The sequence below is a fragment of the Ammodytes marinus genome (genome assembly GCF_949987685.1).
Source record: "Ammodytes marinus genome assembly, chromosome: 12".
Classification (NCBI taxonomy): domain Eukaryota; kingdom Metazoa; phylum Chordata; class Actinopteri; order Uranoscopiformes; family Ammodytidae; genus Ammodytes; species Ammodytes marinus.
Window position 1 is genome coordinate 11179867 of NC_137216.1, and position 16688 is coordinate 11196554.

At 38.4% G+C, this 16688-nt stretch overlaps 2 protein-coding genes across 2 annotated transcripts in view; one reads left to right on the forward strand and one right to left on the reverse strand.

Moving 5' to 3' along the window:
* Window positions 1–3515, forward strand: part of mlphb (melanophilin b) — a gene marked incomplete at its 3' end in the record, with an annotated part of 35735 nt that extends 32220 nt beyond the window's left edge. The window contains exons 13-15 of the mRNA XM_080038409.1: window positions 120–168; window positions 758–852; window positions 3489–3515. Coding sequence (XP_079894535.1) covers window positions 120–168; window positions 758–852; window positions 3489–3515 — 171 coding nt within the window. The remainder of the gene's footprint in view (window positions 1–119; window positions 169–757; window positions 853–3488) is intronic.
* A 6570-nt stretch (window positions 3516–10085) lies between these two features.
* On the reverse strand, window positions 10086–13976 carry LOC307258086 (ras-related protein Rab-17-like). Its single transcript, XM_080037491.1, has 5 exons — window positions 13786–13976; window positions 11879–12030; window positions 11651–11776; window positions 11029–11122; window positions 10086–10318 (listed from the first exon to the last, which is right to left on the reverse strand). The coding sequence occupies exons 1-5, from the start codon at window positions 13964–13966 to the stop codon at window positions 10188–10190; spliced, it is 684 nt and encodes a 227-aa protein (XP_079893617.1). The 5' UTR covers window positions 13967–13976; the 3' UTR covers window positions 10086–10187.
* Between the last annotated feature and the right edge of the window lie 2712 nt (window positions 13977–16688).

Genomic DNA, 16688 nt, shown 5'->3' on the forward strand with positions numbered 1-16688 from the left:
ACTCCATCGTCAATAATTTAATTTTGGTGGGTTATAGGCTATTATTATTATTTTCCAACATTCTAATTTTTTATCCATTTTTTCTATTCCATGTGTTTCCCATTTTGTTTTTCTTCTAGTCTGCAACTCCGATCCAAACAAGAAGACTCTCCAACAACTTTCCCACAAGTAAGAACAGACACGGCTGCCCCCGAGTGCGATACCCCCTGGGCCTTCTGCCTCACTCTAAACTTCTTAACTTAGTTAAACTCAGAGGGACTTTGATCTTTTTTTCAGGAGTCCCTGAACAGTCCCTGTGTCCTATTATACTGTAGATTCAGTTTTCAGATATTTAAAATCACCACATGCCGTATTCCCACTGCGTTCTTCTGGCCTATTATGGGAGAACATTTTGAGGCAGAAAAAAAGGATACACAAAAGATTTACAGAGTATTAAGTTGTTTTGACCTTGTAGTCAGTGTTCAAGCTAAGAAGCTCCACTGGGGTCATGGGAACTCATGAAATGCTCTTTAACTTGTTAACATAACTCTAAATACTTCTTTCTCTTTTCCCCAATGACACTTTTCCAATAGCGTTATTGTTAGACTCCTTGATTGTAATTTCTAAACCTCCTTTGGCCAATAAGCTTGCCAGTTTTTAGGTTTTTGACAAAGTTACTTAAGGAAAAAAACGCAACCTGACTTTAGAACTGTAAAAATGTTTCAAAAAGAGATCCAGTAGAATATGTATGTACTATGTAGTTGTTGTATGTTTCCAGCCCAGGAGGACAGGTTTGTGAGGAACTCCCTCTACAGGGGCTCCCTGACACAGAGGAACCCAGTGGCCAAGCCCAAGACCAGGAGCAACTGTGCGGTATGACCCCGCTCTGCAGGGTTGGGTGCAGTGAGGGGTTCACTTCCAATACTCTATATCGCTACCATTTGGAGAAAAGAAAAAGCATCTACACTGACAACAGTATTTATATTGAAAATTAGGAAATGAAATAGCAGATTAGTTTTGTCTGGATCATCTGTCTTAAAGGTCACCTATTATGCAAAATGCACTTTTCATGGTGTTTTATATTTTTATTGTAATATGGGTCCCCGGTGTGACTAGAGACTCCCAAAGAATGATAACAAACAATCCTTTCTGTTTTTTTTAGATTCAGGGCCCATCAGAGCAGACTGTGCTTTTTAGAAGGCAGGGCTTAAAGAGACAGGCCCCAAAACAGAGGGTTTCAGACAGTAACTGTGAGAAATATAATGTTTTTTTTGGACACCATGATAACAGTTTCTAGTGGAAACCCAAATTACATTTTGAACTTGATAACGAGCATAGTATGTGACCTTTAAAGATATTGAACGTTCAACTTAAATAAATAGTCTGACATTTTGTGAAATATACATTATCACCAAGAGTTCGATGAGAATATCAATAGCAATCTCGTGTCTGTTGCTTAAGTAAAGAGCTACCCCCCAGGAGGCGGCTAACTTAGCTAAGCATAAAAGCTGGAAAACATGAATACAGCTCACACTAAGGCTACGTTAACACTAAAACATTCTAGCTTAAAACAGAAAAGTTTTTTCCTTTACTTCCACGTTTAGACAATAATGTTTTGAATACGCTCCACATGCTCAAGGATCCGTAAAAGTGACCTTTAACTTTGTAGTGGATAGCCCTTCAGGTGCAATTTGGCGCATATTAACAATCCCTCTCCGCATATGGTCTCAGCTGATCACAGTACTGGTGCAGCTAATTTACATTTTGTTGGAGGAGCATTAATAAAGCTATCAGAGATAACAACACAAACGCAGCCCGTTTATGTTGTCTTCTAGCTTGCGTGTGGCTATCTGACAGCAAATGTAGTAGGCTTCACATGTGCGGAATGGAGCCGTGATGTCATCATTATCACAGGGAACAGCTTTGCTTACATATTCAATAGATTCCACTCTGGAAACTGGTTTAAAAAGTCTACGTATTCAGCCCTTCCAAAACGCTGTTGAACGTCCCAAAACGTAAAAAATAAGTTTATGTTGAAAATGTTGCTATGAAAACAGACCCTCAAGCTCACAGATCAACGCAATAGGAAGTCCAGGAAGTCATCGCTCCCATCCAACAAATAGTCCAGACCATAACCCCCCTTTACACCACAACTTGTAATTTTTATACTTTGGTTATAACTTGTTGATATGTGAGCTTTAGATGTGGTGCTTTGGCTAATTTTATCACCTTAGGCCCAGGCTAGGCTAGGTGTGTCGTACCCAGTTCAAGTCTTTATGCTAGGCTAAGCTAAGCAGAGCTAATTGGCTGCTCATTTATTTACCAGAAGCACCTGGAAGAGTGATATTGATCTCCTCATCACTTATGACTTCCTTTATAAGAATCTATTAGATAATTCTTTTAGTTTTTCATCCAAATGAATCTATTGTTGGTATGGATCATGTTGGAAGTGAACTCTTCAATTACTTGCTACACTGGGCTTTGGCTTCCTCCGCTGGTGGATCACTTGGTGATTGGTTTTCAATAAGGCTTTGCAGTTTGAAATAATTGCATTAATTCTTCATGCTTGGGTGAGATAATTATGAAATATGTTTCTGAGTACTTGTATTAATTATTATTATTATTATTAGGATTATTGATTTTACAATAGCCCTGAGACTTTTTTGCATTAAAATGTGCGCATGCCTGGGTTTTGTGTTTTTGCCTGAGAGCATTACATGGATTCTGCCATAACTGGCTGAATAGATGAATGAAAAAAAAAAGGATTATGAAAATGATATGTCAGTGTTTACTGTGACCTTAAATACCCTGATGTGTTTCCTACTTCTGAGGAATTAAAAACACATGTGCGCCTGCTTAACACATATCTGTCACGGTTTCTGCTGCCAAGGTTTTTTAAGTACTTCAATAAAATAAAAAATAAAAGTTAAGATTTGAAGACAACCATGCAACTGTATAGCTCTCAGGTGTATGTGTATTATGTAACTATAAATTAGACACTTTATTTTCCGCATTTCTTGAACTTTTACGGGCTAAAATGCAACATGATAGATTCTTGCCTTGGAGTCAAGCTGTGTCATCCAGTCTGCAGCCGTCTAGGACTAAGCCACATGCTTTAGTTTACTGTTGAATCAGTGCTTTCATTTTCCACTCATATACCTCTTTAGACTGTAGTGATAGTTTAACATGAAACAATGATTAGAAGTTGATTAAGTTTGATTGTTTATGGTTGATTTCAACTCAGATGTGCTTAAAAATATGCTGTTAATTTCCCTTTTTCCTTTCCTCAGCTTGAGTAATCGAATACAACCCTCACATCTGACGCAATGATTAGCACGCACATCATTGGCCTGTTGTTCATATGTACTTTTAGATTTCTTTTAGTTGCTATGGAGGAATTTTCTGGCTAACAATGAATCATATTAACCCAATCAAAGCATACAATGAATGATGCAATTATCAATCAGCCCAATGATTGTCTCTCATTGTCCGTCACTCTTATCTTGCAGAAACCAGTAATGACCCAAGATTTATGAGGAGGAGGCTGAGCCTGATGTGACGGATGGGTTTTTTCTTGCGGCCCCATTTGTTTTTTTCCAGGTTGTATTAGACTGAAATGTATAGCTGGCATATTCTTATAATGAACGCTAAGACGGGAGTGACTAATTGTGTTTCTTTGTGATGCTGTTACTGTTTAACTGGGCTAGATCCACACCATAATTACAGCTCACACAATATATGCACCAACTTCACTCACCCTGCATCTAAGGAGGGTATTAATGATTTCCATACATGAGCATGTGAGTTGATTCTCTTTAACACATTCACCTTAATGTGAGAAAGCATTAAGACATTGTGTAGTTATTTATTCCAGTGTTCACGTGGTACGCTATTTTTCTTTTTCTTCTTTCGCTGGCAGTCAGACATTCCAGAAATAGTACAGTAACAAACTAAAAATCACTTTGAGGCTTATATGACTAGAAGAAAGTTAAAGTTATTGTAAAAATGTAATGATATAATGATTCAACTTAAATGATATCCCAGACCAATTGGTCACCTCCCCAATTGGGACCTGTGGTTAATTTTTTAACTGATAATAAATTTAGAGTTTTTCACATATTGCGATAACACAGAAACAGCAACTATTTATTTTTTCTTATCATCGCAGAGTTCTTTATAACAGGAACTATTTGAAATCTAGTGATGCTCATTATACATGTGTAGATGTTTATGTTACATTTTGTTAATCGATGATGAAGGAATTGTTGGTATGATTTTTTTTTTTTTTAATTGTTTGCACATGCAGATGGGAGACAAACAAGATGCCGGGGTCAAATAATCACTGAATGGTTTCATGACTTTAACAGTAACTTGTATTATACAGTAAGACTTTGAGCAGAATCAACCACCCCAGTGGCAACATTGAGGGATTGTGCTTAGGTTTTTCCAAATATTACTAAACAGATTGTTTCAAGCCTCTGTTTATAATTATATTTGTGATTATTATTATTATGCAGTAACATTTTTTGTCTTATTAAATTATTTTCAAACCAAACTTATACTTGCAAGTTATCTTTTCTTACTTGTTTTTTTTTACCATGCATGTAGAAATATGATATCAGACATTTTCTACAGCAGTCTCCTTGTACATTTCATTTGCCTTTGTTGCCTCCACCTGTAACAGACATGCATTAACTCACCATAACCTCAACAAATCCAGCTTTTGTTACAGTGTTGGCAGATAGGATTTAGATATGTTTTGAAACAAGTTGTCAGTTGTCATGCCTTTACGTGACTAAACAGCGCTGTTTATTCCTTGAATTCACAGGGAAAATTGCATCAGTGTGCACTCCACAGATGCGTTAAAGGTCCTTAAAGCTGGGGTGGAGGATTTTGGGAGAAAATGGCAGTTGGGATAGAGATTTGAATCCAAATAGCTCAACCGCTCCACTTGTTCTCTTTGGTCCCTCCCCGACACGCTCTACACCAACGAAGTCGTGCCAAAGGGAATGGACAGTCCCAACAGCCAATAAGAACAGAGAATCGGAGCCTCGCTCTGATTGGTCAAAGTGTACAGCTCATGTTAACTTTGACCAATCAGAAATCACATACCCCAGCTTTAACACGGGAGAATGGACTTGACAAGAGAGGCTATTTTACAAAACACCAGTACCAAACTAGAGGTGCACAACATTTCCATATCCATAACATGATATGATTGATTGATTGATTGATTGATTGATTGATTGATTGATTGATTGATTGATTGATTGATTGATTCACAATGTATCATTTTGTTTTTAACCCTATGGTTTATGTTTTTTACTCAGACAGGACGTAACGTTTCTTTCTAAATTTTCAGTAGCAGAAACCGCTGGCTGATTGAATAAAGAGGGAGAACTGAGTAGTCACAATAGCCAGCGTCACCATTTCTGGACATAGAAGGAAAATTTAAAATGCATTAACAGAAAGTTCCATTGAACAGATCCTAAAATTGCGATAGATAGTGCAACAATTACTCTGGGGGAAGTTAAGTACTGGAAGCTGTTACACAGTTCCAAGAATCAAAGTCTGACATTTGGAAAGCTTCAAACAGCAACATAACACACTCCAAAACACTCTCCAAGTTCATTGGAAACTTTTTGAATGTGATGCTCTTAGGTCATTTTCCACAGTAAGCTATACAGTAGGCCACATTTACATAAATATTGTGTGTCATATGTCTTATTGTTGAGAGGTATAGGTGACATCGTATCAACACATTGTTGCCCCCTCCTGCTTGAATATAAAGGGAAGATGACACAACTGATTAACTGATACAGCGACGCACAGAGATATGTCAAAACCTGCATCCACCTCATAGGGAAGGTAAGAACTCAACACATTCCTTGGATTTTTAGTAGGGGTGGTGATTAAAATCGATTCATGTAAAAATGGCAATTCCTATCTTATGCGATTTTAAACCGATTCATAGTTTGCAAAAATCAATGTAAAATATTTGTATGTTTTTTTCTGTAGCCAGTAATGTGGACTTGCCTTAAAATCACATGCATTACAAGCTACACATTACAATAGACTTAAAAGAAGATTGATAAGACATGGACTTCAATTTTCTTTCATGTCATTGTTTGCCTCTTAGCACACAGTGGACTGGAATAGATCCAGAAATCCTCCTTTGAACTGAATCGAGAAATCGATTTTGAATCGGGAATCAACTTTGAATCGGGAATCAATTTTGAATCGAATCCTTTAAAGTGTCCTTAAGGATCTGAATCGAATCGCAGGATTCCTCAAGATTCACACCCATCATTTTTAGTCTCACTAGAATCATTTCTTGTGCCCGTTCATTGGGATTAACAATGGGCTGTTCATTCTCACCTAGAGGGAGAGAACCTGCATGCTCAACTGTCCAACAAGAAATTCTTACAAACGGTAAGTCTTCATGTTTTCCTGCGATGATTTGTTTGTCAATTCAAACAGTCCGCTTAGATTAAGGAGAAAAAAAAGTCCATTGCAATTTTGTGCCTAACCATTAAAAGTGATCATTAAAAGAGTGATCTAAATTACAGATTATAGGATGTGCATGTTGCTTTAGCCCCCAATCCTTGATTTGTCATATTGAATGCATATATATACACAGTATAGTATAGTTAAAACAGCCTTACCTTTACCAACGGCAACAATAACGTGGCAAACATGTTAATGCATCAATAATAATAAAATCAAGAGTACAATATAAAATATTATGATATCGATTTGGGATTTTTTTTGTTGCAAAACAAGTCCTATCTTGACATGAATTATTGTGTACTTTTACTTGGATACAATTTTGGATGCATGACTTGCACTTGAGAGTATTTTTACACTGTGGTACTTTATATTTGGACAAACTTTTTTTTGTTTCCACTGAAGGTGGAGCTGCAATGAGGCTGTGTGCAGTGCTCTGTGCTGTCCTGCTGCTGCTCAGTCAAAGTGGATCTCATCACAGCAGTTCCAGAATGATCAGTAGTAAGAGATGAATAAATACGGACAAAAAACACATTATAACTATGAAATTGGGAGATTGAGGATGATGGGTTTTTAAAAAGAAAATGCATTTACGTAACACTGTAGTTTGGCTTATTTGAAGCGAATGCACTTAAATAATTCTTGCTGTTCTGAGTTTGTACACCTTGCTTGAATGCACTTATTGGAAGTTGCGTTGAATACAAGACATTTGCTAAATCATAATAATATGTAATCCAAAAAATGTTGAGGCTTGGATGACATTTTGGCTTTATAATGTGAGTTTATTGCATACGATAATTCATTATTGCAATTCATATTTGGCTGTCAGACATTTTTACAATTAGTTATTTATTTATCAAATAAAACCATCATTAAGAAAAATGGCATCGTAAATGATTTAAAGAAATCTGGAATTCATTCAGAAGGGCAGGCAATAAATTAAGTTATTGTTACAGATAAAAAAAATATAAAAACAATAAATATGCATGAAATACAACATCATAAAAATGAATTGTTATTTTAGAATTCGATGGCTAAACAATACATTTTGTTTGTATTCATTTACATTATAATTTATTTCTTGTATTCTGGAATGTGTTGTATTCTTATTTTATTACAAGAACAGAGATAGCCATATCTATGTGTTGTGTGTTCATGCTGTGAGTACTATAAACCAATCTCCATGGCTAGATACAAATGTTTTGTTTGAGTGAATTGGCCCTTTAAACTCATACTTCTCCTTCTGTGATTGTCAAGTCAACCATTCATCTTCCTATTCTCTTGGTATTCTTCTTTATCAGCATATACTGTACCAGCAGCAGGCCGCCAAATTGTGCGGCCATGTTTTTTTTTGCTATGATATAGCCATCATAGGACTTATACTGTACATGATGAAATTTGAGATATTTGTCTTCTTTACTTGTCCTCCTATCGTCTGTGTTCTCCAGATCCAGACATAGACGCCTCCTGGTACACAGGCAGAGGGATCCGACCCGTGGGGAGATTTGGCCGTAAAGTGTAGAGGAGAAATGAACATCTGGCCTTCATCACAGCCAAGATTTACAGACCGCCGGCCAAAAGGGATAGCAACGGTTGGGTCACACAGTAAAAAGTACGATGGATGATTTCAGGATATCCCATGGGTTCTTATTTTGAAACTGATTGATGATTCTCCACATTGCTTTTGATCATTTGTGGGCTTGCTATGAGACTCAGATTTATGAGTTTTCTAACAAATTGTAGCGGCCTTATTTAGTTTTTTTTTCTGTTAAAGTAGCTACGATTTAACTTTTATATTTAAATATTTCTGAAACAATCAAATTTTTACTCTCATGATTATGAATGTAATAGCAAACAAAACCATCTGTTTGATGAATGCTGTTTTTATATAGTTTTTCTTAATGACTTTGTTCGGGTACGGACACCCAGGAACAACAGCTGGCGTCATAAAAACACTACCACTTTTGTCCAAAGGGGGTGCAAGAATGAACACAAAATGAAAGTTCCTCAGTGCTACATTAACATTAAGTATTTTAGTTTTTGTTTTTTTGGTATGATATTGTGGTCAGTTTAAAGATTGAAAATATTTTTCAAGATGGGCAAAAATATAAGATACTAACTTTTAAAATATGTTGCTACCCACAAAAAAACTATGAAGGTGTGTTGTAAGTCCTGAAAAGTCTGGAATGAATGAATGACATGAAAGAACAAAGTTATAATGTAATGTTAGATTTGTTTTTTTGTACGAGAAACATCACTCCATACTTGGTTGTTTTTGACCGAGGAGAGTGGTGACATCCACTGTGCCCATTGTGATATAAATAACAAGGTGCATACGCTTTCAATGTTCTTCGGGCTTTACAATTTTGGATCCATAGCGTATGAGTATCAGTCTCCTCAAAGACATGAATGGCCCTTGAACTTTTTATTCTGTACTTCAACTGTTTATCCTCACTTAGCCCAACAGTTTAGAAATAAAGTAAAGTTTTACTGTGCTCACTCGAGGGGTTTATATCCGCAAAATGTGAAACAGCAGTAGCCTACTGGAGCTTGTTTTTATTCACAAGATTTATGCACTCCATAATGACAACAGATTCCCTCTCTCTTCTATTTGTTTTACTACATTTCATATGCTCAGCCTGAAGTGTTTTCCAAACCCAGAAAGCCTTGTTTAGTGATAATTATAATCCAAGATCTCACAAATGTTTCAAATCACTAAACATTACATCGACCACACTCTGATCCATCATCCTGGAGAAGAAAAACTGAGTTTTCTTTGTAGAAAAACACAAGAGAATATAGTGCCAAGAACAGGTGAATGACAGCAGAGGAGAAGAGTCAATTAATATGGAGGCTTCAAGTGTCAAAAACCCAGACAGATATACTAGTTAACTCAATGGCAATTATTTTTGTTGTGTTAATTATTATTCTTCATAGAGAGTTTCATCCAGAGCCCAGCTGATTCTTTGCATCACATCTTTACAAACTGTGTTTGAATGGCTAAGATGTGGCCAGCTAAACATATCCTGAATCCAGGTCTATGTGTTATAGACAGCCATGCAGCTGATATTGAATGTCTCACTCTTTGACCTAAAGCAAATAAGCATATTTTCCAAAATGTTAAACTATTTCTATAAAAACATAAATTTCAATGCTCTCAGTTAACCGTGCGTTGGCCAAACTAAAGATCGAAAGGTAGTCAGACCCAGTGAGAAAAAAAGTAAACATTTTGAACATGTTTGAATTCTTTCTTCTTTTTACCATTACAGTTAATGTATCACTTTCAGCTTACACAAGTACAAATGCAACTTGTCTGACTTCAGACCAGCAGAATGCAGCATATGGAAAAAGTGGAAATACTTATAACATAATTTAATATTTTAAAGTACTTTTTTGTAATACCATCTTTATTAACCTTGTCACGTTTTCTATTGTGTGAAAACATGAATTTGTAGAACCACATTTCAACTTGTTGAGTTGAAACGTAATACAAACACCAAGGAAAATATTCTGCATTAATAATAGTGAATAGTTGTTCAGCTTCCATTGATCACTACTGTCAAAGAAAAACAAGCTGAAATGTATTCCTTGGGTTAAGAATCAAAGGGCAGAAGACCACAGATTCAGAATGTAAAATTATTTTTCTGGACAGACAGAGAGACAAAGACAGGCAGCAGTGCAAGTGACAGCCACAGTAGAGGTTATGGTCCAACTTTACAGCAGGATGCAAAGGGGCTGAATGTGTCTCTACGATGCAGATCCACAAACGGTGTCTCCTGCCACTCCGACAGGCCTCCCTGCTCCGCTCCAACACACTCATACACTCTGTGGGCTGAATAAGAAGACATCACACTCAAACATGTGTGCTCTAGTGGCTGGGAGTTTAAGCTCTAAAAAAACCTGGCACCTCAGACCTTAACAAATACAGTGTTTTATAGTTTTGCTTATCAGTGATAAAATACTTGTCGTTCCTCATGTTGGTTTCTACTGCTCTCTAGTGGGAGGTGAGTGGCCTTTCTTTGGACTTTGGACCTTTGTTCCCAGTGTGTAAGATCCTCTTTTCAGACAACAAAAGCCTGGATTCTCTATTTAAAGCTAGAGTGCGTAACTTTTTCATATGAATGAATGTCGGTTACATTCAAGCCTTCGCCAAACGAGTTAACACAAAGTTGATTGAGCTAATCAGATCCACAAAAGTCTCATATGGCAGCGTTTACAATCTGGTGTCGCCCCCTTGACACTGGCGCAGGAGCTCATAAAAATTCCAAGGAGCGCCCACAACATGTTTCAGTTGTTGATTATACTGCTAAGAGAAAAGCCTGGATGTACAGCAGAAGGAATGAAATCCATGACCGAAGGCTTACCTGATGTAGATGCACCGACAGTGTTGTTGTTATTACTCTGAATTCCTCATGGGGGCGACATAAGCTAAGCACTACAGCTTTAAAGCATATTCTCTTATTGCTGGGAGAGAAAAAAAACTGGGAAATAAGAGTTGCTGAACAGCCTCTCCCTTAAATTTTCTTCAACACCTTTACTTACCTACATTTAGCATCAGCTCGCTGACTTGATCCCCTGACAGGGCTGATGTCTCTGTAAAGAAAAGGCCCCTGTCATTGGCCAGACTCTGTCCTTCCTGTGTGATGAAATGAAGAAACCAGCAATTGTCTTTCATAAATTCAACTTTGCATATTAAAGGTCACATATTCTGCTTATTTTCAGGTTCAAATTTGTAATTTGGGTTTCTATTATAAACTGTTTTCATGGTTTAGTACCCGAAAAAAACTTCATATTTCTCACAGTGCCATGGCTGAATCTCCCCTTTTCAGCCTCTCTCTGAAACGTTCCATTTTAGAGTCGGTCTCTTTAAGCCCCGCCTTCAAAACAAAAGCCCAGTCCGATCTGATTGGCCGTGAATCTCACTGGTGGAGGTAGTGCTAGGTTAAGTTGGTAATGAGGGGGTGTGGTTTCTTTGATTATTAGGTCGTATGGGGAGTGAAATCTGAATGGGGTTTTTGAATACAGGTTTTAAGAAGGGAAGAGACTGAGTAAAAGAGAGAGCATTTTGAAAAGTGCATTTTGCGAGAATAAGCATTTTGCACAATAGGTGACCTTTAAATTGAGATGGATTGGGGTTAAAGAAGGGGATTTTCTGTGACTGTACCTGCGTAGAGACTTGTCGATCCTGTGCCAGATCCCCCTTGTTGCCCACCAGCCACATGACAGTGGATCCTGGGATGTACTGTTTCTCAAGCTCCCTGAGCCACAATTGAGCTCTGATAAATGTTTCCTGTATAGTGACAAAAAAAACACACATACACAATGGCTTATGCTCCGGCCAAGATAAGACAAGATAAGCCCTTCCCCGCAGTCAGGTATCTGGTCCTTTTACCATTTTGCTGATATCGTAGACCAAGAGTGCGGCGTGGGCTCCTCTGTAGTAAAGTGGGGTGACGCTGTGGTATTTCTCCTGCCCTGCCGTGTCCCATATCTCAAAGCGGAGAGTGACATCACTCAGATGCACCACTCTGGTCAGATAGGCACCTGAGGGGGCAGACAGCATAATGACACCAGAGGAAATCAATGTAGGGGAGAACGGGGTAATATGTCACACGGGTAGGTTGTCACAATCGTTATATCTCGGAACCAGAAGGTGCTGTCTGTTAAATTTTGGTATGTAAATCTCCATAACTGGGATCAGAGGTCACCTACATAGTCTTCCTTGGAGTTAGACTGCTGAATTTGAGGTGAGAGGACTGTTAGTGTTTTTCATGTCAAATTTAAAATATTTAGCTCCTCAGTATTTTTCTTCTAGGCTTTTACACAATGGGTTTATAAGTGTGAAGGGTAAGCTATAGTTTAGATTGTTTTTAGCAAGCTAATTAGTTGTCAGATGGTTGTTGGCCTTGATGCTAGCAAGAAATTCCAATTGGGGTTGGTCGTCACATTTTTTGGGGGGTTGGTTGTCACATGTTATCCAAAGAGCTAGCATGCAAAAGAGAAAAGGGGCAACAAAATCAAAACGACCCAGTGCATCCCAAACTAGACCAGTTGCCAAGGCTACTGCACCCCAGTGCACTCCACCCCAGCTGGGGAAGAAGAAACAGAAGAGAAAGAGACAGGAGGAGGAATCTTCATCAGATGAAGAGGATAGTTTGTGTTTGGTTTGTATGGAAATGTTCTCCAGCACCCGTTCAGGGGAGGTATGGGAGAAGTGTTGTATGTGCAACCAGTGGGCACACAATCTCTGCTTAGTTAGTGAGCAGACCCTACATTTGCCATCACTGTAACTCAGATATTGAATGTGTGTATCGTGGTTGAGTAGGCTATTATTGTTAGACCTATTTGTTTTGTTCTTTATGTTGTTACATACAGTAGGTTGGTCTTAATATGGATTTCCTTTTTGTTTATTCATTGCTCATTATGTGTTAAGATGCATAAAGTTATGTAGGCCTATTTCTCAACTTGACAATTTAGTTCTGCTTTCTTGCCTTCTTTTTAAGATTTTTCCCATTAAGATAACATTGTGACAAACAACCCCATAGTGTGTGACAACCGACCCCTTGATGGGGTTGGTTGTCACAATGTGTTAGAGTGTCTTTGATGGTAAATTTCCTCTTTATTACAATAAGTTAGAAAAGGTGAGGGGTTCACATTTCAAGCAAACACCTTAAGCTTCAATTTAATGTAGGAATGACTATTGAAAGATGTTTAGGTGATGAGCAATTCTCACTAGAGTAAAAAGTGTGCCTACTTACCCCGGTCTCCCCTACTCGTAAGAAAAAAACTTTATTTAGTGAAATAATTTTTTTTTAGAATAGGTAGAGAAGAAGAGGTGTATGACATCACCAATATAAAGACCATGCTACGTGTCAAACTCATTATGGATATCAGTATCAAACAATGATGAATGGCACACATTAAGGCCAGGAGAAAACAGCAGGCAGAAACAGCGGTTCTTTTAAGCAGTAATCAATTTTGAGATTTGTGTCTGTTCTGCATCCATAACATGTCTTCTTTCATACCAGTATACATAAAAGGTCTTTGGTCTTCCACAATCATTAGCACTATTTTGAAAGTTCTTACAGAAGGATTTGTTCATATGTTGATGTTAACTGTCTGATTTATTTATGATACATTTTGTTCTTAAAAACATGTATGGAATGTGTGGACATTTTGTGAAAAAAATGTCCACACATTGCTTCAAGACTATCTTACAAGGGCTTTTCAGTGTTGTCAGCACAATTCACCACATAACGTCACCACTGCTATCCAAAGCTCTGAGTGTCATGAACTTACAGCCTACAGTAGGTGTTGTACTCCTGAACTCTTCCTTGACAAACTGCATTGCCAGACTGGACTTTCCCACACCAGAGCTTCCCAGGAGCACCATCTTAACCCTGAAGGTCCGCAGCGGTCTTCTCAAAGTGTCACTGTGGGGCTGGGCTCCTCTCGGCACCCTGGGAAGGTTTTCACCCATCAAAGGTTCAGATGGACAAGGGAATAGATGGGCAAGACAGAAAAGATTCAAGAGGGTCCACAGGCCAAAAGAAATAGTCAGTCTTTTGTAGATATTATGTCCTCTTTGTTCTCAAAGTCTGCGTCTTTGTCCGTTGCGCCGTCTTTTACAGAAAATAGAAGCAAAACCAAAGTCCAGTCTGAACTTGTAAAAGCCCGACAACAACAATTTCACTTCCTTTTATACGCCCACCACAGAGACATAAAACCTTCCAGCCAGTTTCCAAGTTAGAAATAACAGCATGCTGAATAGAAAAATAACATAGGTCTACGTTATTAGGAATAAGGTACAAAACTGTCCCTTGTCTTTGAGCATGTGCAGAACATGCACACAGAAAAGGGACAGGTTTGTATCTACACAGAGATTCTGCATTGACTGCAGCAGCCCAGTTTGCATTACACTGTGTTAACACAGGAGGGCGCCATTGCATTTTGTATAAACTTGTGTTAATGTTAACGTGTCAGGATCTTTGGCATTCATCAGCATGACAAATATATCAGGCCCAATAAGCACCAAAAATACAAAAATGCAATCATCATTGATTCATGCATTATTTTATACCCCTAATTGCAATAGTGTGTTAAACAATAACAGCCACTATGGGTCTTGGTAGGCTCAATCATTATTAATCCCACATTAAAATTAATCAAATATACTTGTTTGGAGCCACTTGCATATTGCAAAACATAGGGGAAACGCTCAAGTGCTGTATTGCAAGTGCCTTAAATTAATTATAAGATATTTTAAAGGCACTTTTCTATCTAGTAGGTTCTCCAGTAGGAAACCTGGTGCACCTATGCACCATTGTTCCAATGTATCATCAAGTTGTGAATCTGGACAAAATAAAAATCCTAAATACAGTATCTCACAAAAGTGAGTACACCCCTAACATTTCTTCAAATATTTCATTATATCTTTCCATGCGACAACACTGAATAAATTACACTTTGATACAATGTCAAGTAGTCAGTGTACAGCTTGTATAACAGTGTAAATTTACTGTCCCCTCAAAATAACTCGACACACAGCCATTAATGTCTAAACTGCTGGCAACAAAAGTGAGTACACCCCTAAGAAAAAATTTCCAAATTGGGCCCAAAGTGTCAATATTTTGTTTTGCCACCATTATTTTCTAGCACTGCCTTAACCCTCTTGGGCATGTAGTTCACTAGAGCTTCACAGGTTGCAACTGGAACCCTTTTCTACCCATTCATGACGACATCAAGGAGCTAGTGGATATTAGAGACCTTGCGCTCCTCCATCTCTCGTTTGAGGATGCCCCAAAGATGCTCAATAGGGTTTAAGACTGGAGACATGCTTGGCCAGTCCATAACCTTTACCCTCAGCTTCTTTAGCAAGCCAGTGGTCGTTCGGAGGGGTGTTTGGGGTCGTTATCATGTTGCAGTACTGCCCTGCGGCCCAGTTTATGAAGGGAGGGGATCATGCTCTGCTTCAGTATGTCACAGTACATGTTAGAATTCAATGAACTGTAGATCCCCAGTGCTGGCAGCACTCATGCAGCCCCAGACCATGACACTCCAACCACCATGCTTGACTCTAGGCAAGACACACTTGTCTTTGTACTCCTCACCTGGTTGCCGCTCCACACTCTTAACACCATCTGAACCAAATAAATGTATTTTGGTCTCATCAGACCACAGGACATGGTTGCAGTAATCCATGTCCGTAGTCTGTTTGTCTTCAGCAAACTTTTTGTGGGGTTTCTTGTGCATCATCTTTAGAATAGGCTTCCTTCTGGGATGACAGCCATGCAGACCAGTATGATGCAGAGTGCGGCGTATGGTCTGAGCACTGACAGGTTGACCCCCCCACCCCTTCAAGCCCTTCAGCAATGCTGGCAGCACTCATACGTCTATTTTCCAAAGCCAACCTCTGTGCACGACGCTGACCATGTGCAGTCAACCTTCGTAAACTGGGCCGCAGAGTGGTATTGCAACATGATAACGACCCCAAACACACCTCCAAGATGACCAGTGGCTTGCTAAAAAAGCTGAGGGTAAAGGTTATGGCCTGGCCAAGCATGTCTCCAGACTTAAACCCTATTGAGCATCTTTGGGCCATCCTAAAACGGGAGATGGAGGAGCGCAAGGACTCTAATATCCACCAGCTCCTTGATGTCGTCATGAATGGGTAGAAGAGGGTTCCAGTTGCAACCTGTGAAGCTCTAGTAAACTACATGCCCAAGAGGGTTAAGGTAGTGCTGGAAAATAATGGTGGCAAAACAAAATATTTACACTTTGGGCTCAATTTGTAAATTTTTTCTAAGGGGTGTACTCACTTTTGTTGCCAGCAGTTTAGACATTAATGGCTGTGTGTCGAGTTATTTTGAGGGGACAGTAAATTTACACTGTTATACAAGCTGTACACTGACTACTTTACATTGTATCAAAGTGTCATTTATTCAGTGTTGTCCCATGGAAAGATATAATGAAATATTTGAAGAAATGTTAGGGGTGTACTCACTTTTGTGAGATACTGTATATTGCAATGATAGAAATTATTCTTTTTAACCACATGTAGCCTATAATTATGCATTAAAAAAAAGAAAAGCAGTAAAACCTTCCTTTACATGATAACCTATGACATTAGACTTTGATGAGATTCCTAATGGCTTGTAATAATACAACAGCTACACCAATGATATAAAAAGTATCCAGTAACT